Below are 24,430 nucleotides of genomic sequence, written 5' to 3'. Positions count from 1 at the left end.
TAAGGATACTTAACTTGGCAAAAACACAAAACAAAATAAAAACCCTAGCCTGCGTAGCTGGCGGGATGTTGCGTGAATGCGAAAGTTGGACAAACGAGCAGCGAAGCCGCGAGGGAAATGGGTTAAATGGGGGAAAGGAAATATGAAATTTGTCGCAACGTACACCGCCCAAACTTTACTTTCATGCCATGCAATTTGTTGGCGTGGTCCTTACAAGCGCAGTCACTGGTACACAATAAGTTGGCTGAGTTAGTAAAAGCACACAATTTATTCATTCCTGTGAAAAGATATACCGGTACACAATGTCGTGTTCGGTCGTAAGTACACCATTGACAAATAAGAATTCTGTAAACAATTGTACAAAAGGCACTTCACAGAAGCGAGGAATCTATATACATTTCATGTACAGGGTTAATTCCAGTGTTGATGTCTTAAGACGGTGGAAACATCAATGATACTGTTACGTAGAGTGGCATGTTCACATCCTCAACAGAAACAACCTGAGGAGAAACAAAGGAAAGTAAAAACCGAAAGCTTTAACTGCATTCAGGCAGACTGGTGGGTGAGGAAGGAGGAGTGGGTGGGTAGGGAAGAGCCTGCGATGAATCTAAGCATTCATAACGTGTTTTTTTTTTAAATATGAAAGCAAAAAACTTCGTAACTTTTCCTAATATTTATCCGCCAGCAGTTTCTATAAGAAGTCGTTGTTCACGTGACTTGATGTATCCATGGTAAAAAGTGAATTATACACACGTCTTTAGAAATCTTTCTTTGTAGGTGCTTAAAATGTGAACAAATTTTCCCGTAAAGGGTCCTTAAAACTGCTGTACCCGTTGTTGAACAAGAAAACTTGTCAATTGAAAGGAAAAAAATAAATTTTAACGTACAGACAGGAGTACTAAACAAGGCAAATGCTAACTTTTGACTATAAAAAATTTGCGATAAAACATTTCGTAAAAACATTATAAAAAGGTTAAAAAACACGACGTTTCGATGTACATTACATCATTATCAAGTGAAATTAAAAATGCAAGATTGCGGCTATAAATACAAAAATGGACAATAGATATTAATTAAAATAGTAGCATTGAAGAATGCTACCGGTTAAACAAAAAGTTTCGCACGTATAGAGTCCGTTTGAGTGTTCAAGCAAGGCTTAAGTTTCTTGATGTACAGCATTTCAAATACCAAACAATCAAATTTGCTCTGACACTTTCTCAAGATGTTAAAATGGCCCTGATTCAATAGGTGTTTGCTCCCGTGAGCTTCAAGAAAATGTTTGCCAATTGCCGAGTTCTTGTGCTCAGCAACGCGTTGAAAAAGGTGTCTGGCTGTATAGCCGACATAATCTGCATCGCACAGATCACATGAGAAATAGTAAACAACGCATTGCTGATTCACAATCGACGGCTTAACTTCCCTAGGCTTAAGATCATGTTCTAATTTCCTACTAACAAAAACTGGCTGCAATATGGGGCCAATCTTATTACTTAGGTCGTAACTTGTCAAAGAAAACTTGTTCTTCTACACCTGTACAAACACCCTGATGGTAGCTCATTGCATCTCACCCAAAACGGATATATCCGATAAACCGAAAACGTTCCTTATAATAACTTATTTGAAGATCCCAAATCCCTATAACATTTTGCCTACACTACATAGACGAAAATTACTGGGAATATATTATTCGAGAAACCGCTGTTAAAACTAGTACAATTTCGCAAAATTAAGTTGCCACTCAACACAAGAAAGTTAACTTTGAAGTCTTACCTCTGATTGCCTTGTCTTCCCCGATAAGCCAAAACTCTGGCAAAGAATTCCTGAGGGAAAGATGAAATAAGAGAATGAAAAAGGAAAAAAATCGAGCACTGTCGCGAGCTCACCCATTCTTTACCTGCAGAATTAAACATGCAATGCGGTTCAGACATTTGCTTTTCAAAACAATATCCTAAACTCTGACAATTCAAATGAAATCTATTCTTCCGTCTATTGCGCCAATGGAGTGAAAGAGTTGGCGCTAAGTCTCTGAGATATCTCACCTGTTGAAAACATTTTATTCACTCCGCAATCCGACCACTGAACTCGAATGCAATACCGTACCTGCAAATAGATGGAATTGTAGTCAAACTCTTTCAGCCCTTAGTTTTAGTTTAGTTTAGTTTAGTTTAGTTTAGTTTAGTTTAGTTTAGTTTAGTTTAGTTTAGTTTAGTTTAGTTTAGTTTAGTTTAGTTTAGTTTAGTTTAGTTTAGTTTAGTTTAGTTTAGTTTAGTTTAGTTTAGTTTAGTTTAGTTTAGTTTAGTTTAGTTTAGTTTAGTTTAGTTTAGTTTAGTTTAGTTTAGTTTAGTTTAGTTTAGTTTAGTTTAGTTTAGTTTAGTTTAGTTTAGTTTAGTTTAGTTTAGTTTAGTTTAGTTTAGTTTAGTTTAGTTTAGTTTAGTTTAGTTTAGTTTAGTTTAGTTTAGTTTAGTTTAGTTTAGTTTAGTTTAGTTTAGTTTAGTTTAGTTTAGTTTAGTTTAGTTTAGTTTAGTTTAGTTTAGTTTAGTTTAGTTTAGTTTAGTTTAGTTTAGTTTAGTTTAGTTTAGTTTAGTTTAGTTTAGTTTAATGCATTCGCCCAAACCGAATTCATCTACATCTACATCTACATTTATACATGGCAAAGGTTGCCCATCGCGTCACGGTGTGCTGGTGTATATACTTAACACATTAAAAAATACAGTGCTTTGTAATACAGGGCTGTGTATGGCGTTTATACACGTGCAGAGGAAACATATATTAATATAATTAAATGATAATGATAGATAATAACAAAATTCAACAAATTAACTAATAACAAATAAACCAAAAGTAAATTGGGGGTTTGGGGGGAGGGGTGGCAGGAGAAAGGAACAGAACTTTCGTCCCAATTGCAATCTAACTCCCTCAAGGTAAGATAATCAAAAATTACAAACAGTATAAGGGAATTCGGAAACATGGCACTGACTGGTGTCTAAATTCTCCTTAGAGATAGATCTACAGATCAAGGAAACAAACAACTAACAACCAGATGAAAAGGCAGGGGGCAGGACCAGCCAAAATTTAAAAAAAAACCACCCCCCCCCCCCCCCTATTAACCAAACAATTTTCTTAGGTGCACATTTATGCAATAACAAAATGTTTCTGACAAGAATGAAAACACTATCTTGCTATTTTTCCCAAACAAAACTGTTTCCGCAACGATTTCTATAATTATGTTGCCTTGTTTCGGGGACCTATTACAATCTAGGGAGTGTGTGCCGCGCCCTTGTGAAGTGCATTTGGATGTAATATCAGTACAAATACGGAACTTCTTACTAACTTATATAAACACTATTGATACCTCTCTATCGTGACGCATGGAGAATGTGTGACGCTCACAAGCTCTGAATGATAGCACTGGATCATTTGGCTTTAGTCTCTACAGAGAAGAGTGAAACAAGCAGTGTAATTGGATTGGTCTACACACAATACCCAACTACGACGGCAACGCCAACGAAAATGTCACTTGAAAAGTGGATTAACGTTCTTTTAAACTAGTTCGCGACCGGTCTAGTCGTTCAATTTCTCTAATGGGTATAGAACTATATCCAGGAGCTGAGTTCGTATAGATGAAATTCAATCTCTTCAAAACCCTTGAATTTGATCATTTCATGTTGTAATTATGCAAAGAACGGAAAAGAACTCTACCAAAACCTGTAACGAGCTGGCGACCGATTCTTTGCTTGCATGTTATAAACCTTGTTTTGTGACATTCTCGTTTCAGTCGTAGGCCTGCAGCTGTTCTAAGCTCTATTTTCATTGGACCCTGATAACCTACAGCTCTATTGGTTTTATGTCTAGCATTACTATTTTGGCATTACATTAGCATTACTATAGTATTTTTTTTTTTTTGTTTTTGTTTTTGTATTAGTCTCCTAGAATTTTATTATACTTAATATTTATTTGGTATTTTGTTGTTTTCTTGTTCTCTCGACTAGAAATGTGCGACTGTTCAAACGACGCAGGCCTGTTCCGTGGCCGACCTGGCTTCGTAAGGCCCTTAACCCTTTAACCCGTAACATCAAAGAACAAATTCTCCTATCTTGTCCCCATACTTTTCTTAGAAAAGTACTGGGGAGAAGTTATTAAAATATCAAGAAAACATCTTAGGTGATCATATCCTTAATTCTCGTGACCTCAGGGGTTGAATAAGCATTGACATTACAAGGAGAAATTTGATGGTGATCACTGTAAGGGTTTAAAGGGTTAATACCCAATCGCACCGTTTTGTAACACTTTGACCACATATAGGCTCGTTTGTTCTGGCCATTCGTCAGTCGTCATGTTTGCCTCCCTTGATAAACCATTCCTGCGTACCATTTAGCGAGCGATCCACATCATAAAACATAAGTACGATGCTGAAGTTCTGGCTAATTAGAGGTTAAGTTTGTCTTGACTGCCTCCCCAAAACACAAACAGTGCCTGGACAAACTTTTTGTCCATGTGCAAATATTACGGAACTTAAGCAGCGACGACGGCAACACCAACGAAAACGTCACTTGAAAATAACACTTAACTTCATTTGTGTTACGTCGCCATCATTATTTCAACTCGTTCAACTTCAACAGAAATGGCGAACTACCCAGGAACCAAATTGGTAGGAGTGGCGTTCAAGTTAAGAAAGAGAATGCAAATTTCACCATTTTGTGTTCGCGTTCGCCAGAAAACCTTGAATTTGGTCATTTCACGTTGTTGTTTTGCACAGGACAGCCAAGAAATGTACCAAAATTTAAAACGCACGTGCAGAGCAATTGTTTTTGCTCATTAAGCCTTTTGTTTTGTGGCGTTGTCGATGCTTAAGTTCCCTCTAATGGTAGGGTGGGGTATATGAACTGTACAAACCTGAAGATAGAATGAGTACTTCGAATCAATGTCGTCCCTAGCTGCTTTGACTTCGAAATGAAATCCATGAAGGGTCATAATTTCAGAGTGATACTTTAAATGCTGTGGGGGAAAAGAAAGAACCAACAGTCAGTGACCACGGACAAGCGCATGAGGAAATTAAACATTTCTGGTTTGTCGGGGAGAAAGATCAAAGCTTGAAATGAAACCTTCCACAGCGGTGAATTTTACTAAAAAATGACTCACTCAAGAATTCACAAATTAAAGAAGTTTTTTTGAAACTTTTGGACATTTGACTCGTTTGCTGACGACATCAGCTTTCCGTCAGACCTCTAATCCTGATCTCTAAGTAACCTGGCCTCTGGAAACGAGGTTTACTAGATGCATAAGTGAATCCCTAGGGTCCGACGGGCCTTGACCCTCTTAAACTTCTTCTTGGGTAGATGAATTTCTTGGATACTAAGAATGCCTGCTAAGAATTCACAAGATGGACTGAATCCTGGTTCACACTTGTGAGATATTCATTATGTGACAAGCACACTGATTCAGACAAACACTATTAAGAACGCATTGTAAGTGACCATCTTTTACTCTTTATAAATTTCCACTTGAATCAATTTCCACTTGAACGCTGAATAATTAAGAATCTTTCTAGAGACCATTACCTGTTTTGGGCAAACACTGTGCGTTAAAATATCTCAATAGCAACCAAAGAAAACCCATTTGAACCAGTTCTCAATGAAACTCTGTATTTAGAATCTCTTGTAGCGGTTATCTTTATCCCCATTACATGAAATCTTGTTTCCATTTGACGTTCTTTGGGCGCGACACATATCACTTCAGTCTCCACGAAAAAACATGTGACCGCCCTGGGCGAAAAGAACACCCATTGACTTATAAACTTACCTCCTCGAGAATAAAACCTTTGCGTATCGCTCCATGTTCAAATCTCGTCATTAAGGACATATCACCTCCACCTTGAAGCTAAGCCACAGAAAAACAACAACAATCAGCATTTGACAGGAAGTTTGGACCGGTTATTGAAAGACTCTAAACGAAGTCTAACTTAGACCGTGGTTTACGACAATCAATAAACATGTGCATCTGTTTATTAGTAGGACATCAACAACAACAACTTACATGTCATTAACATCTAGTTGATAATTAGTAGTGAACTAATTGGGGACACCTATCTACACGTCTATCAAAAATTAGTATAAATCTACTACTGTTCTATCACGAATGCCGTTCTCTGATTGGCTTCGCTACTCGCTATCTATTCTGTGATAGATAGTGAGTAGCGGTTTTCAACAAAATGGCGGCCGCTTCGTCGCGTTTTCGAAGTGTCTGCGATGAGGATATAATTAATTTACTTGTTTAGTTTTGAACGACTAGTAGATTTATACTAAAACAATTAGATTATTCGCTCTCGATTTCTATGCATGATAGCTGATTCGGGCTGCGCCCTCATCAGCTATCACGCGATAGAAATCTCGAGCTCATAATCTAATTGTTAAATATAATAAAATTGTATCAATAAGTGGTAAAAAATCAGTTAATTGGTACAAAAAAGCAGGAGTGACATCTTCCAGTGATATATTAGGTCCTTCAGATTTTTTTCTTTGTGCGTTTCTGAAATATATCGGCTGAACTGGACTTTCTGAAACTTAAATTGTGCTTTCCATGTGTAACGGCATTAAACCTACTCCTAGTGATTATAGAATCTGAATTTGCAAGATTATAGTCTCGTGTATTTTCCTTTAAAAGTTCCTGAATATAAGTCGGACAAAGTTTGTTCTTGACCTTGTACACGAGAATTACAATGTCCTGCAGTCGTCCTTTTTGTGGTGTAGGGTTCTGCCAGGATCAGGATCTCTTCGGACGAAGCACGCATTTAATTAAGTCGACAAATGCCTCAAGTATGTTGTTTTCGTTAACAGACGAGATCAACACAATGCATCAATCAGTACTCGAAGCAAAGTGCGGGAAAACCCGTATAACAACTTAGACATGATTGGTTTCTGTTTGATTTATTATTGGTTGAGAAAGTGGCACGAGTTCTATGACTAATCACAGAGCGTAGAATAGCAAAAAGAAAGGAAACGCAAATTACTTTCGACATTCAAAGCAAACCTGAATACAAATGATGTAAATCATAGATTTAAACAATAACGTGAAGATGGCTTACCGCGTGATAATGTTGCGCGTAAACACGAAGTAACCAGGATTGAGGGACAAGATTCATCTTTTGCAATTCATCCAGTTGGGAACCTGGAAAAAGGCACCAAATCGGCTTTAAGTGATAAACTTAACTTTTTCTTTTACAATTCGTAAAAAAAAAAGAAGGGGGCACCTTTGAGAAACGTCATTCACGTTTCGTTTTAGGACATCAGAGTTGTCTGTTTATGGGAGGAATGAAATGGAGTGTTTACACAAATAACTAGACCGTGAGCGAGTGTCCGTTTCAGAGAGCTCGTAACTACTTATAAAGGTAAATAAACAAAGAAACAATACAATGATGGCTTCACTCAGTCGCAGGAGTGCTCGATACAAAAACATGCAGAGTGAAATATAAATTTAAGATAGAAAGTGTACCACAGTTACTCGAGTTTCACGCACTAAGCGATCATCAGACTGCACCGCCTCCTTAAATTATAACTCCACAAACTCCAACGGTACAGTCTGATGATCGCTTAGCGCGTGAAACTCGAGTAACTGTGGTACACTTTCTATCTTAAATTTATATAAAGGTAAATATAAACTTAGACTGTATTGTTTCTATATATGTGGCTGGGACCATAACTCAGAGTCCACTTTAAAGAGGCCTCCATTCAAATCTCGTTAAGATTACCACTACAGCTCAGAAATAAGCGGTGAAGTGTTGTAATTCGTGAACGTATATCCTTTCAACTGTAATGCAACATCACAATTACAAACGAGTTTCTCAACGTACTGTCAGTGATTCCACCTAGCCTGACAGTCCTGAATAAATTCACATATCCATGACCCTGCAAGGAAAACAACAAAAACTCAACATTAGGATCGACCAGTGACAGCGCCAGTGCCTTGGTAGATTTTCACTTGAAACAGGTTCTCTGCTCGAGGATTAATAAAAGTGGTGGGCATCGCTATTTTTCCGTATGGAAATAACAGATCTCTTGGTAATAACTTGTCAAACGCAATTTAATTAAAATGTCGGCTTTGGATGAACTTTTGTAATTTTTGAAGGAGACGGATTGTACATGTATTTGCATATCTTTTCTGGAGTTTGCACCGGTTAGTACTCGTTAAGTGCACTCGTACAATTTCCACTCTATTATACAATCAAAATAGACTACTTTTAAAATAAATAAATTAATTTAATTAATTACACAGATTAGGTAATAATTTATTACTTATTAGGCGCAAATTAACATCTGAATATGATCAAATGCGCCGTACAACTATAACTACCAATAATAATTACAATAAAATATACTTAAGAATACCTAAAATTTATAATCTAAAAAAGTACATGTAGTCAATCTAACTATAACAGGCAAAAGCCTTCCTAAACGTAGTACAGCCAATCTGACAGCATTTTTGACAGAAAGCTGGTAGATTTCTTCTCAATAATGTGACGTTTCCTTTGAAAACTATTTCTTACCTCTTCTCTCTCTAAGAATGATGTGATCTTTGGTAAACTGAAGAGAAAGAGAATAAGCATTGAGGGACTCCAATGTAAAGCAGCGTTACTGTGGTCAAGTGAAGGCGACAGTGGAACCCTGTTAATATTTCAACAAATACGGGCCAAGAAATTTTGGCTTCTTAACAGGGAGAGGAAGGGAAGGGAAGGAGTGCAAAAAATCCGAAAAGAAAAAAAAAACAGCAGAAGAATCGAACCCAGGCCAGGCTTTGGTGGGAGGCAAGTGCTCTCACCACTGTGCCATCCCTGTGTGACTGATGATATTTTGGGACACGAAAAGGTTGTCGTTGGTCGCATTAACGAGGAGTTCTGATTAACGGAGTTATCAAATAAGAAAATGATGACTAAGCCTTTGTTTGGGCGGCGAAGAAGTGGCTGTAATAATGAAGTGGTCAATATTTAACAGATTGGTCATAAAGGCGTGGTTTAACTGCACTTCCTTCACAGTTTCTTTATTACCTCATAAACCAAGTCACCACGGTTCCCCATGAAGGCATCATCTGAAAAAATGGCCAATAACGTGTACTAAGTGAGAAACATTTAGAAAGAACAAATGAACGAACGGATGAACGAATAAATGACTTTGAATGAATGGATCGATGAAAGTCTGCTTTAAAATCATAAGAGAATGTGCGAGATGAATACTAATACTGTCAATCGGCAAAATCGGGTAGAGGTCGCTGTTTTATAACAACTTGGGAAAAAGTTCGATTTTGGCAGACAATTAAAACTTTCCTTTTGTAGTTTTAGTTTATGCCTGCACCTTTTCCGTAACATGTTTTGTAACTAATGTAGTTATTATATCGTCCTTCCTTGTAATTAGCTCGTATCGTAAATTTTGTCTCTTGGCACTCTGTTGTTGTCGTGTCCTAAGCTAGGGGGAGCCTGGACCTTATAAGCCCCGGCTTTAAATTCAGTCTTCCAGTCACCAAACCGACTTTGTATGTGTAGTGTATAATATTTAGTAATGTGTTACAAAACAAATAAAATCTTCGTTGTCTTGTCTTTGTCATTTGGGAATCTACCGGTAATCTGGTAATTTAGCTGTGTGTTGTTAATTCTTCGATGCAAGTGGAAAACTGATACATGTAATACAATGCAAGGGTTTTCAACTGTTGTTGAAAAGGTTCATTCATTAAGTGATTCAAAAGAATGAACAAATGCTAGTGGCAAACATGTCGAGACCAAAAGATCTAGTGAATATTCTGTAGGCCCATGTAGTGTACCTGTAAAGTAGGATGCTGCTGCAGAAAGATCCAATAAGCCAGTAACTTGTACAATGAATACTCACTCCACGTGAAAAGCCTACAGATCAATTAAAAGCCAAAAAAAAGAGGTCGCATTCAGTTATTACTTAATAACTCCCCCTGCTTGAGGTGCGACTCTGTCTCAGAGAAACCCTAACATTTTGTTAGTTTTAAAGAGTACCCATTTATACACTTGCCGTTGAATTTCAGGGGCAAAAAAGATTAGTTTGTGGACTTGTCAGTGGAAAAAACGTTAGTTGAGTTGCGTATATAACTGCGATGATCATTCACTCATTCATTCTTTTTTCCGCGGTTCAAATGTATGAATTTTCATATATTCCGGCACTTTCATCGCATCTCCTCTACGGGTATATTACGAATTCACAATATGACCAGCTCCCAGTTGGCTTGATAACTCAATTGGTAGAGCACTGCACCGGCATCGCAGTGGTCAGTGTTTTTTTTTTTTTTCTTTTTTTCTGATTTCTTTTTTTAACTCAACTACTTAAGTTGCGTATATAACTGCGAAGATCATTCACTTATTCACGTTTGGGGTGTAAAGGGCTAACACAGTACTGAACAACTTACTTGGTGGATTTCAAGCACTTTTCTAGTAGGTCTTGTGGTAAGTGACTCAGGAATATTTGAACTGAAAGCTACAAACGCAAAGTTCGTTATTCAGTGACCTTCATCTTTTTCAGCCTATCATTTACGCATCTGAATATTGAACTGGTGGCTACATGTATTCGTCTCCGAATTTGCAAAAACCTGAAAGCATCTCAGTATCCGTTTTTTCACACTCTTCACAGTCTATCATTTATGCACCTGAAGAGCGGACACTATTTCTCGCAGAACACTGAGAAAAAGTCTGAGTTACTTTAATAACCATAACAGTGGCGCCATGATGACACCAAAACCTCCATTTTTATCGTAAGTTTTTACTCTTTTGCATTAGTAAATCGTTGTTGATAAGAAGGCAGATTTGTTTGGAACCAGGAAAAGTGGCATGGGATACGGTATGGTGGAAATTAAAACAAATGAACCTTTAAATATAAAAGGTACCAGAATCTCGTTTTGTAAACATGGTTCAGACTCATTTGCACTCAAAGTCGGACTTATATACGAAAGGTTACCAGAATAACTCTAATGGAGGTCATTGTACCAGAGTGGTATGACTAGCACCCTCCTCGTTTTTATAAGAGTGTCTGGTTTTGCTACTAAGGAATACTCCTGAGGTTTTTCGTTAATAAGATTGTGCTTTGATTGCTACCTACACGTGGAGCGGTTTTTTAATTGAACGTTGTAAAACGAAACCAATCAAATCCAATCTCACCAGTTGCACAACACGTACGAGTCGTGCGAGTCGACAGGACTCCTTCCTTACATCTGCATTAAAATTCTAAGTGTCTAAAAAACAAGTATAACGAGGTGCAATTTCACCAGTTGTACGACTCGTGCGAGTGATTCGAGTTGACAAGACGTATATGATGAGTTGTACTTTCACCAATTAAACTTCATTGATATGCTGAACTAAAGAACTACTTCATTTTAATGCACTGGAAAGTACCACATTCACGACTTGTACCAATCGAACCGAGGGTAACCCTTCTTTTACAACTTATACAAGTCATACGACTCATACGATCTTCGCTTTCGCGACTTAAAACAAGTGTTGGGTATTGGACAACTCTCGGTCTTCGTGTTGCTATTAATATATTTGCATACTCTTTCTGTAGAGGTTACCCACCTGTGGTATTAAATTAAGCTCAAGCCATCTCTCACAAGCATCCACAACAGAACTCTGTTTGTACTAGGAATGAACAAACTCTAAGTCAACTGTTATTCAAATAATGATCTTACACATTGTCCCTACGCTAAACATGGGCTTGCTTTAAGAATAATACACTTACTTTAAAAAGGTCTTAATAACACTTGATAAATCACTGTTGCTGTAGGGAACATTATTGACAATCAGATGATGTACGGTAGTGTTCAAAGTTTCTTTTAAGTTAATAGCATTTCGGCATTGTACAGCTAGCAGTTAATTGTGTATGCCTAAAACGACTATAATTCCATTCGGTCTCATTATACATGAACTCAGTACTGCATGTCTCTTTGCTTATGGACCCATGTACCACATACACGTAATTTCATGGAATAATTGAAGGGTTTCCTGCAAAAGGGAAATACAGTCAACTCCCTTTATTGCGGACACCCTTGGGACCGCGAGTTAGTGTTCTTAACATCGAGAGTCCGTAATAGAGGGTATTTTTTTTCAGTCAAACGTCTGTAATATATTTTTGCCGGGGATTTAGCTGCTGTCTTATTATCAGGGTGTCCGTAACAGTGAGGTGTCCGCAAGGCAGGAGTTGACTGTATAACACTTTTTTTGGCCAAAAAGTCAGCCCAACCTGCCCACTTAAAGCCTGTACTGCTGATTTTGCATGCTACATTTAAACTAAAATCGGAGACACATCCTACAAAGACAGGCTTCAGACCCTCCATCTACTACCTTTAACGTATGACAGAGTCAGAGAAATAAGAGACCTTGTACTTTTTTTTTTTGTTTACAAATCGATTTTTGTTTTTTGGTATCACTGACCTAAATATCTGAAACTTTGTCCTTCATCACATACGGACGGTTCCGCAACTTGAATCCGGCTTTTATGCTAGAACCAGCTTACTGTAGAACCACAAATTTTCAGAGCTCATTTTTCAACAGAACTGTCAAACTATGGAGCATGTCTGTAAATTAGCCTGTCTCAACTCTTTTCATAGTGTAGTTTCTTTAAAAAGCCTTCTATGTGATTCATATTATTTTCTCTATTCTCCTTGACGTTGACGTGCGGTGCACATGGTTTCTCTTTAGAGATAGTCCATGCCACTGCTTGTAATGTTGTTTGTTTGTTTCTTTATGCTGTTTTTGTTTTGCTTTTTGTTTGTTTTTAACGTAGTTCTTATGTTTTTTCTAAGTTTTGCAAGGGATTTCGCCTCTCATGGGTCCTACGTCCCACCTGCGCTGACCCTGTTGGTCTCGTTCACGTATTTTTGCATCTCTTGTTATTTTATATATTTATGAACGTGTCCAATAAAGATGTTAAAAAATAAAAATAAAAATAAAATAAATGCTGGAACGTTTTACTTTTTTGCACTAGGAATTTTGCCTCCACTTTAATGTACATGTTGTGGACAGTTAAATGTGATCAAATCCTTCAAAATTCAGCCTTTAGGAGAAAAGCAAATATGGATCCACATTAAACTAGCAAAATTCCATGGTGCATAGGGCATGTTTACAAAGCCTTTTTCTCACTTGTTGGCCAAAAAAAGACATATATGCTCTTTTTTTACAGAAAACCCTTCAATTTTCAAACCACACCATATACCTTTGAAGCAGATGCATGAAAGGCACAGACAGACCATGCTGCTATGGATCTTAGCATAACATCAGCACACCTGCAAAACATTGTCACTTACATTAATTTTGCGTGAAAAATGATGACGACCAAAAAACTCAGGCTTGAATAGTCATGTTTCATATCAACCCGCAACAGGTGCCACACTCTTATGGCATTGTTACACTAGACAATTTGCCTTGCAATTTGTCTCACAATTTCATTGCATCATTGCAAAGCAAGTTACATGAAACGTTGCATAGTGTAACATGCCCTGAAATGAACTTGTCTTGCAATGTTTTTGGTGCAATCACCATCACACAAAATAGAATTGACTTCTACTTTTTGCAACTGCTGCGGTAACAAAAAAAAAGCTAAATTAGACCTAACACTCTTCGGAGACATTAATTAACTGTGAAAAGAAGTTGCACGTATTTTGATAATCTCATCGTAATAATATTATGATATCTAGTTATTTAGTTTCTCACAATTTTTCCAAAGCTGAAAATCCTAAGAAACTTGCAGCAGCCAGCACGCCGACAGCATCTGCTTCACTAACATTCATTTCACTTTCATTCTCATACAATGCAGCGAGGGCAAGGGCAAAAGCTGGAAATAAAGAAAAATACTCTGTAATTTAGTAGTGGAATTGTAAACACAATGTGTTTCCAAATAATTGAACGTGTACCTTGAGATTCAAATGAGGACTTAATTTGGTTATCCAATTAAGTCATACTCTAACAGTATGTATATGAGAGAAAACAAAGGAAAATCACGTTTATGAGGGAGGTAAAAATGTGATCTTAAATTTGTCATAAATTTTGTGAACTTTTGCTTTGAATTTGCCCAAAAATTATGTATTAATGGTTTAAAAAGCTACATGTATATCAAACACTCAAAAAAGTGTTTCATCTGATTTCCAAACACCTTGAAGTTGGCTAAAAAAAAAATTGGCAGAGTACATTACGCACCCCTGCAAAAGATATTAGAGGTGATCCTATTTGCTGTGTAGCACTGTACATATACACTGTAAAGTTAAAGTGAAGTAATGTACATCTGGGACTACATGACTATGTAGGTGGCTCATCCAGCTGAGTTAGGTAACTCTTTTTGCACATTGAAACAGATCAAGGGTTAGACAGTTGGACAATCACATAAAATCTGTGTCTGATTTGGGTCACTTTTTTCCACTTGCCCATTAGCCTGACTGGCAGAGGTGGCTAAATGATAAAGCATTTGCTTGTGATGCAAAAATGTTGGTCAGGTTAAAAATATGAAAATATGTACCATTTAAAAGCAAGTTGAGAGAGGCACCTACAAGTAAAGAGTGAAATACATTTTACGTGTGCAAACAGATTTTTGATAAAAATATTTGATCTTTTAGCCGGGGCTTTGTATGCCTTCAGTTATAGACACAGATTTGACTCCATCATTATTTTGTCATAAAATTAATATACATGTACACATTGACAGTGACATGACATATTGCTTACTTTGTTTTGTGATTAGTGGATCCCTGATTCTCAGTTTAAATGTCAACTGGTTTTTATACCAGTCACTACTGGATCTCCTTCTACCAAGTGACAACTCTGATGTGTTAATGGCAACAGGCTCCATGCTGCCACAGCTGGCTGCTGTTTTCAAAGCATCTAAATTACTTCCTTCAAACAAGACAATTAATAAAAACAATTGAGCCACATTAATCAAATTTAAGGTACAGTGTATGAGTATTATTAGGGAGCTTAAGCAATGACGATGGCAACGTCAAGGAAAACGTCACCTGAAAATATATCTTTATTTCATTTGTTCTACTTCGCAACTATTTCAACTTGCTCTTGAAACTTTTACAAAAATGGCAAACTATCCAGGAACCAAATTGGTAGGAGAGGCATACAAGTTAAGAAGGAAAATGAAAAATTCACCGTTGTGCATTCACGTGGTCATTTCACGTTGTTGTTTTGCAGAGGACGGCAAACAAATGTACCAAAATGTAAAACACACGTGCAGGGCTATTGTTTTGTTGCTCATTAAACCTTCTGTTTTGCAGTGTTGTCATTGCCATCGCCGTCGCCGTTGCTTAGGCTCCCTAATAGCTAAAATGACCGTGTTTAGAAACCTACCCATTGTGTAGGCATTTTGAAAGGAAACCCCATCAAAACATAAACTGTAAGAAAAATTAATATTTGCATAATAAAATTTAACTGTGTCCTGGAAATTTTCCAAAAAGAAAATCTTGAGCCACCTTTAAGCAAGCATCAACAGATCTTAATGCAGCTTCAAGTCAGGGTCATAGTTAGCAAAGAAGTGAATTGTTTCCCTGTACGTTATCAAGAGCACTTCAGCATTAATTTTCTATTAAATGCTGGGTATACTGGAAGCCGCGATAGCATTGAGCCAAATACACTGTACCATGCACACTTGCTCTGTTAGCTGAATGGGATGATTCTACATTCTAGCAGATTTTTGCCATTTTGGCTTCCATGTTGATTAAAATGAACAAGGAATTTTCTTTCTGTGAGCACCTGTACCTGTTTCACTAGCTCTGGGTGTGTTTCCCTCCTCTTCCTCCTCTATGTTTCTCATACCAGTCATCTCTGCTTTCTTCAGCAGTGAACTCAGCAGTGAGGACTTTTGAAGATAAGGCTTGTGAAGCTCCCAAGTGGTATCCAAAGCATGAACGACTACATCTATCATGCAGTTAGATGAAGCATACATTTGTACTTAATTGGTTATCATCATCCCAGGGGGATACTCGGGTATAAACGTGACGAGGGGTCCAACGTATTTTTTTTGGGTCGAAGATTTAACCGTGTATTTTTTGGGGTCTAAAAATCTGCGCATAGTTTTTTGGGTTCCAATTTCTGCCAGGCTAATAGTTCTTATGCAATTCAAGCCAAAGTTCCCGCAAGATCCAAAATCATGATTTGAATAATCTCCAGTCTTGTATTTTTTTGGGTGCACAATATAAGGTCCATGTATTTTTTGGGGTTCAAAATGTTAGGCTCCGTCAGACCCCCCCGTCACGTTTATACCCGAGTACCCCACCTGGGATCATCATGTCATTGGTACCCAAATATATACAGCTGGGTGAAGAGAGACAAATAAATGTGAAGCAAAGTTTCTTGTCTAAGGAAACAACACAGCAATAAATGAAGAAGCCATTACCTAGCCTCAAACCTCCAACTCTCCAATCTTCCAACATTCAGATCAAAAGTCCATAGATTGTACTATCACAAAACTGTACTACAACAATGCAATGTGTATGCACTTACCCAGAAAAAGAACATACAGGAAAAAAGTGGGGCACTTATAAAAATATGTATTGGGGACGAACAGGGAGGACTTTTTTTAAAAATTTGGTGATACATTGTACAATGATGCCGTACCTGGCACTTTGTGAACCCCAGCTGTCTGTGATCTGTACAAAAACAGTTCCATTGGTGTTGGTGACCTCATGGCAGGTGGGATCACATTTCTCTGGTAATCGATTTGCTTAAGGTGAAATGAAGATAGTCCACTCTGACTGTGTGCAATGCTCCTACAGCATGAAAAGATTCAAAGGTTATTTAAATATTTATTTATTTCAATTGTTTATTTATTTATTTATTTATTTATTTATTTATTTATTTATTTATTTATTTATTTTACATTCATGTGTACATAGAGATAACACTAGCTGAATCAAGAATGAATCTTAGGCTACAGAAAAACTGCGCTCTTGCCCTCCGACAGTTTTGCAATTATGTTCACTTGCCCAATAACTGAAGATTTGTGTATTAATCAATAAATAAGTGACCATTGAAATGGACTGCGTGACTACCACATGTTGAACGACAGACAGAGATGACCACTCATAGTGGTAATAAACCCAAAATAATGCTTTTCCCTTCAACAAGCAACCAGAAGGACTTTTTAGTGCCAGCCAAGGGAGTCCTGAGGCCTGTAATTCTTTCAAGAAACATTGCTTCATGTACATGCACGTTTTACATGTATGTGTTGTTTTACATACATACATAATCTTTATTTAAACACGATGGTTTTCAAAGTGTGGGGTCGTTTGCACTTCCTTTTGCGAAAAAAACTGAAATCTTGCCAATAATCATGGGATTGTACTCCAAAATCATTAAAGAGAAAAAAGATCTTGGGACAGTGTTATCTAAAGGAATTGAGGGCCACTTCCAGAAAATTAATTAGCGACTAGCAAATCTGAGCCAACAAAAATGATCCCAAAAGCACTATAGGTTTACTTACTTGGTTAAATTATACCCCAAGCCCTTTGACTTTTACTATTAGAGAGCAGGCTAATTAATAGTCAAGAGCACTTTGTTAACTAAAATGACAGTAGTGACAATGGACAAAACCTTGGCGATCCAGAATGTGATGCTGGCTGAGATTGAACAAGCCGTCGATCAAGTTCTCTGACTCTGGTGGGGTGCCCAGGTGCAGGCTGAGACCTCAAGAATCTGGGAGAAATCAGAGCACGCGTGGGACACATGTAGGATTTTTCTCCAGTGATATCTGCATGGTTGCAGGCCGTCATTGGACAATCAGCTTCAAAAAGAGAAAAACCATTTGTTAATTACATGTAATATATCAAACACCAGTAGAGTGTTTCATCTGATTTTTAAACGTCGAGAAGTGGGTTGAAAAAACAAGGCGTACCTCAGTTTTTTTAACCAACTTCAAGGTGTTTCGAAATCAGATCAAATACTCTTTCAAGTGTTTGATATACAGTGCAGGCCAGAATTAAGCGAACCAAAACACACGCGTAAAACGTGTCAGCTGCGGACGCGTATACGCGTCTAAAAATCTGCAGATGCGCGTCTAGTCAGACGCATTAGTATGTATGAGCTAGCTCATTGTTTTCTTATTGTTGATCTTTCATTGTTCTTTTGAATTGCCTGGGAAAAGCCTTTCAGAAGGGTTTGACAAAGTATGACTACACTTGTCGACTTTCTTGTAGAACCAGCTCAGCGCAAGAACAACTTCATGTTGTTGAGCGCATGGAAGAACTTAACAAAAAAAAAACTTGCCGTGAGGCTTACTGTATTTTGCGAAACGAAACGAAATGATGAACAAAATCTGCAGAATTGAAGATATCAAGACTACAACAGTCAGACTTCTGTGTGTGACAAACTAAAAGAGGAATAAAACGCCAGGAATGCAGTGTTTCTAAATTTAAAGATATGTACTTTGCGAAACGAGCTCTGCGTACGTAGACCGTGAAAGGATTTAACTTGTTTGTTTATATTTCTGAAGGCTATTCTTATTTATTCCTTGCCGCAATGATGATTCGGGTAGTTCGAGAATAATACAGTATTTGTGGGTAAATCATATAACGTAAACAAATAAATTAAGACCCGGAATAAAATCAGTCAATCCACCAAATGATTTTTCAACAGACTTCGCTCCTCTCGCGCGCTTCAGTTCAGATTTGCTGACTTACCGTGAACTTTCCCTCATTCTACCGGAAAGGTATCTGGTCAACTCTCCTACGAACGGCCTACGAACAAACTCGCCGACAACTCGTCAGCTCGCCTACGTAGGTGATTTCTCTTCCTGACATAGGCGAGTTCACTCAAGTAATGTATGCCTTTTAAATAACTTTATGTTCTATCTACCTCGTTCTTTAATCCATAAACCTAAACAAGCGTGCTATGTTCTAAATTCGCCTACATAGGCAAGTTAACCAGTAGGCGTAGGCGAATTGGCATAGGCGAGTTTGCACGTAGGCGAGTTGACCGGTATTCACCTCAAGCATTTACTATCTCCGGCCGCAAAATGTAATCGTTCAGTTGACTTTAAAGATCCAAGGCAATTCCGTTGGTTAAAGGCTTAGGGTAAAAGAGAAAACTTCAATTCTGCAAAATTTCATTCGGGTCTAGTGTGAGCGATAAGAACAATTCCCCGAAACAAACCTAAACGTACAACACTGAGAGTCGACTGAGTACCGCAACGCTTGATGCATTCCTATATTTACGTTCACTTGGATAAAGCCACAATAGCAACTTTTGCAAGATTGAAAGCTTCTTCTAATGTTGTAAAACACTGACAGAAGCCTTCGTTTCGACGTAGAAAGAAATTGCCACGCTTATAACATCGGGAAGATTTCAGTCACGTGCTAGGCAACCAAATTCCTGCACATGTATCAAGTTTCATTCGACGACAACACGATGTGCGGAGGTTCTTGTAAGGAAAACTGGATGCTTTTTTATTCAATCAACACGGGAGCCACAGTGCCTTTCCAATTATAGCCAACTTGTGCCATTTTCATCCCTTCGAAGAAACCTCGAAACGCTCTCTTTCGAGTCACAATGTGCGTATAATTTTTAAAATAACTGAAGGCATAACTCGAAACACTCACCTATCATTCACGAGTTCGCGCACAGAGCGCTTTGATTTCGAACAAGTAGTATTCAACTAATTAGCTTAGATTTATATTTTCTATAACATACGGTGAATATTCAATATCGGCTGGGAGTTGTTTTTAAAGCCGCCAGTATTTACTAACCGGATAAGATTCGAAATATCATAGCTGTCGCTCGCTGATTTCATAAAATGCTAATTTTGTGTTTGTTGTTAACCCGTTGAAGTCTTTTGTTTTGTTTGACAATACCACACAAAGAGAACTTACGGCAATGAATAACAATGGCAAAAACACGCACATTTAGACGCATCTAAAAATACGCGCATACGCGTTTTTGCTGCGTATAAAACGCGTCTGCGTAGTTCGCTTAATTCAGGCCTGCACTGTACTGTAGCATTTGTAATTCTTGGAGAAATTCAGTAAGAGCAAAAGTTCACCAAATTTTATGATAATTTAAAGATCACATTTCTGAACCTCCTTTACAATAGTGTTATCCTTTGTTTTCTCTTCATAATTATTAATAAGTTTGAGAAAGAGTAACATATAAAGGAATAATTTTAAAAAAAGAGCTACATGTACATGTTTATAATTATGCACATGTATTATACATGTACATGTAGCTCTTTTTTCACCATTAATTTAATACAGTATACATGTTGTGGTTTAAAATTCCTTGCCAACAGTGTAACATAACTTTCCTCAAACTGTGAGTTCCAGTTTGAATTCACCACGTTTTATACTTACCAGTCATAACCGCCATTATTGAGTCATTGTAGGAGCTGGTGACAGACTTCATAGCTTGAGAGGATCCCAGCAAGTCGCTGCCAAGCATGTTTGGGAGTCTCCATCTGTTGGTGCACCCTACTTGAATTCTGTTTCTACTGCGTGGTAGAAAAGGGGGCTGGAAAAAGAAATTCAGGCCTCATGGTGAATTCACAGGACAATTTCTTTTGGCAAATGACTACTACACGAGAGTTTGTCTATTATCAAACTCTTGTCGAAATTGGAAAATTGTTTGAGGAGGTCACTACACTGTGACAGTGTCATTATGCCCCCCTCCCCCAACCTCTCATGACATTATTCTCTCCCGCCATCTGGACAAATGTATTCTCCCAACGTTCCATTTACCCTGCTACTTCAAACACTTGTAATGACTTTATTGTTAAAAGTACCAATGATCATCCAATGCCACTTTCATAATCTACAGTGTACATGTAGGATGTCCAAAGCTGATTCTCTTTGGAGGGGACCAATATTTACGTAATAGTCTTTGCAAAGAATTGTTACTAGGTCTTACAAGGGGATTAATAGGTGTTTTTCTATTACTCCCAAGTGGGTCCTTATTTTGGTCATCCCTCAAGGGTGGGACATAGCCTAAACTTTACATTTTGTTCTAGAACTCTTGTAACTTCAGCTTTACAGGATTCTAAAGTGTGACATCACAATTAAATATTTTCGAATGAATTTTTGAAATTACGGGATTTGTTACAGGGCAGGAAACTTCCTTCTCAATTCGCTTGTCCATTCGGACAAGTGCAATGTGTATTTTACTTGTCCGAACCACAAAACTACTTGCCCAAAAAATCCGACAAATTTTTTTCCAATGGCCTGTGCTCTGGTTTCTGGTCATTTAGCGATCTGGTATGGCAAACAACATGGCGACGACTTTTGAATGGGCTGTCAGCGTTTCCCTTCTGAATCCTTGAACTCCATCTCCACATCCGATGTACATTGGGGTGATTTTATCGGCTAGTTCTGGATACTTCCGACAAGTCGAGCAATGCATTTGTCTGTTTGTTCCTCATAACAAACCAACTCGAACTCTTTCTGCTTAGCTGGCTGAAATTTTCTGACACGCTTTGTTTTCATCTTTTTTCTTGTCATCTTCATTTCTTTTATTTTTTAAAGGAACATCCACGTCAATACTGCCAGGTTTTTCAATTTCAATAATTTTGATTGAGACGAAAACATTGTCGATACGCTCCACAAGCGACAGAAAAAGGTAGCCTGACAAGCACGTGTTGTCATGCAACTGCAATTATGCTGTACAGCTGGACTCACATGGAAATTAATGGCAGCAGGCATCGCGTAACGAAACACACAACTTACGCAAAAGCGCTACTTTTTTATGGCAGTAAGTTATCAAATATGGAAAGAATGATTCATTCTATATCCAAAGTCAAGAAAAAAAGTTCATTAATTTTTTCTACAACGTGGTCGCCCAGTCGGACTAGTTGGATCATATTTTTCCTTGTCCGAATGGAAAAGCTGCCCGTCTCGGACGTTCGGATGGCCTAAGCTTCCTGCCCTGTGTTAGTAAACTCGGAGAGAGCGTGATGAAACATGCCTACTTGCCAAAAATCAACATCTTATTGCAATTTGGGGGCAAGATGTTAGCTCACTTCTTATTACGTTTGGAACTGAGACAAAATCAGAAGGGCTAATATCTCGCCCCCAAATTGCAATAAGATGCTGATTTTTGGCAAGCAGGCATTTTTCATCATGCTCTTTCCAAATATACTAACAAATCCCATAATTTCATAAATTTAGTTTTTGTGATGTCATCACTTTAGGACTCTATTTGCCACATGTACATGGGCATTAGCCTATGAACAGGCTCTTTTTACGTGTGATGCCCTGAGGGCAGCACATGTCTTAAAATGGGCTTGATATCTTCGTCATCGTTTTTTTCTTCATGGTACATGTAGCCTGAAATCGGCATCTTTCAATTATTAACGTTTTACATGTATCAAATTCAGTTTTCTCCTAGAGGGGATACTTTTGTCTGCTATTGTCCTTATTATCTTTAACAAAAACGGTCCAATCAGAATGCAATATCTTAGTGTATTTCAGGAGGGATCAGACAGGAATTAATTACTATTGCGGTCGTCACGTCCCAGTGATCTCTCGGTGGAACTGAAAAGGCTTCTATAGTGACGTGGCCATATTGTTGTAATGTTTTAGATTCAAATGTGCCGTTTTCAAAAAGAAAATTAACCCTTTTGAAGTGGTAAATCGAAAGAATAACTTCTAAGAAGCACTCGTCAGTTAAAACGGTGGAAAATGGACAGCTCGCAGCGAAGAAATTTGGCATTGACTGGCCAGATCGTGTTCGCAATATGGACAGGGACACAGGAAAGGTCAAGCGTAAGCTTAAAACATTACTTGCGCTGCAGGCTTTGTCGAACTGTTGTCTAAATGGAAATCCACTCCATAAGGTTTTCGTGTTCATTTAGGAAAGCTTTTTGTCTGTCTTTAATTTTTGTCTTCTACTAGTGAGTCAGATATGTAATATGTCCTGGGTCATGACGTTTACCTCAAATAGATAAATAGGAAATATAAATAACTCTAAATAGCGAGCCACCCTGTCATGCGTTTTCCGAACGAAATTCCTGGTATTATCTTGAGTACCGTAACGCAATAAATATTTCAATTGCGAAGGGAGGATAGCTTTAAAAATCTGCAAAGCATACAACAGAAATAAATCATGCACAGCATCACACGTAAATGCCAGTATAGGCATCTGTTTCTTATATAAGAATGTCTAATTTTGGGGCTGAGGTTGGACGTTCTTATTTATTTGTTTTTTGGCAATTTGAGCCTGAAAACGTTCTCAGGTCTTCATGAGATGTTCTTAAGTTACCTCTTATAGGATTTTAATGACATACAATAAATCTACAAGGAAGTGACCAAGACTCCTATCAAAAAGCAATTTTTTGCCATGAAGTTTTTAGTTAAGCCTATACTTTTACTAGTTCTGAATAAAAACACAAAAACACAGCCTAAGTCCGACACAAAATGAGATGTTCAACTAATTGTCCTAGACATGCAATAAGAAATCCATTGTTAGTGTTAAAATGTTGGACTGTATCTATAGACTGATGTTTTACATGTATGATCACTTTATCCATATTTATACTGTTCATTTTAAAAACATTTGATCAAAAGAAAATTTCTTAACTGAATCTCAGCCTGGGTAATGTTCTTAGTTCTGAATAAATAGTTAATTTCAGCCTCAACGTTCTTACAAAAAAGGTACAAAAAAAAAAAAAGAGAGAGAGAGAGAGAGAGAGTGTATAGGGCTAAAAAAAAGGGAAAAAATGGCGGACCTACAAGAATACAACAGCCTGAGGCAATGTCGAAGAAAATTTATTCTAAAAACAAACAAAACAATTATTAAAAGCCAAGATAATTGGGAAAACAAATTAGACCTCCTATCATTGGTAGCATAGTTTTTAAAGTATTAGTATTTAAAAACACTAATACAACACTAATACTTTACCTTCTTCAAGATTTTGCTCATAAATCACGCAAACGATATCGACTTTATTAATCAATTCCCATGATAGCTGATTAATCAATTAATCTTGTACGTAACCTTTCGACTTTTCTGAATCTGTTCAAACTATCAAAGCAGGCTTAATTTTCATTGTTTGCTAAATTTTACCTTAGGAGGATCCCGTGCATCTGCAACTACACCAGCAAGGGCTGAGTACGGGGCTTCGATAAGAAATCTAGAAAAAACAAATCGCATCACGATCAACAACTTGTCATGCCAACAAACCCGGCCGCGCGCGTGAACAAGCGAGCTGCCGCCACAAGGAAATTTCCAGAAAATCTGCGTCAAAAAACGCCTGTTTACCTTGAATAAGATGGCTTGATGGTTTTTGTGGGTGGCAACGCAGGTAAATACGGACGAGGTAAAGGAGACGGAGTTCCTGAGAGAACATTATTTCGGAAAGGCCCGTAACTTTCCACATGAGCATCCGCCATCTTTATGGTTCGAAAGGGTCTCCACAGCAACGATCACCAAAACGAGGCTGACTGGATCAGATTCGAAATGAAG

General features: G+C 37.7%; 1 protein-coding gene across 1 annotated transcript; it reads right to left on the bottom strand.

The window, feature by feature from the left end:
- Positions 1 to 240: 240 nt before the first annotated feature.
- Positions 241 to 24,418, bottom strand: LOC146465701 (BTB/POZ domain-containing protein 16-like). Its single transcript, XM_085128068.1, has 22 exons — positions 24,227 to 24,418; positions 24,032 to 24,098; positions 20,329 to 20,485; positions 17,579 to 17,768; positions 16,604 to 16,755; positions 15,746 to 15,904; positions 14,711 to 14,878; positions 13,706 to 13,826; positions 13,209 to 13,278; positions 11,573 to 11,635; positions 10,414 to 10,481; positions 9,805 to 9,883; positions 9,038 to 9,078; positions 8,540 to 8,576; positions 7,847 to 7,901; positions 7,082 to 7,164; positions 5,800 to 5,877; positions 4,894 to 4,995; positions 3,353 to 3,430; positions 2,040 to 2,100; positions 1,771 to 1,820; positions 241 to 500 (listed from the first exon to the last, which is right to left on the bottom strand). Exons 1-22 carry the CDS (start codon positions 24,355 to 24,357, stop codon positions 432 to 434), a joined length of 2,079 nt encoding a protein of 692 aa, XP_084984194.1. The 5' UTR covers positions 24,358 to 24,418; the 3' UTR covers positions 241 to 431.
- Positions 24,419 to 24,430: the final 12 nt, after the last annotated feature.

Source organism: Pavona decussata, unplaced genomic scaffold (genome assembly GCF_977016875.1).
Source record: "Pavona decussata unplaced genomic scaffold, jaPavDecu1.1 SCAFFOLD_155, whole genome shotgun sequence".
NCBI lineage: Eukaryota > Metazoa > Cnidaria > Anthozoa > Scleractinia > Agariciidae > Pavona > Pavona decussata.
This window is presented reverse-complemented; position numbering and strand designations above follow the sequence as displayed.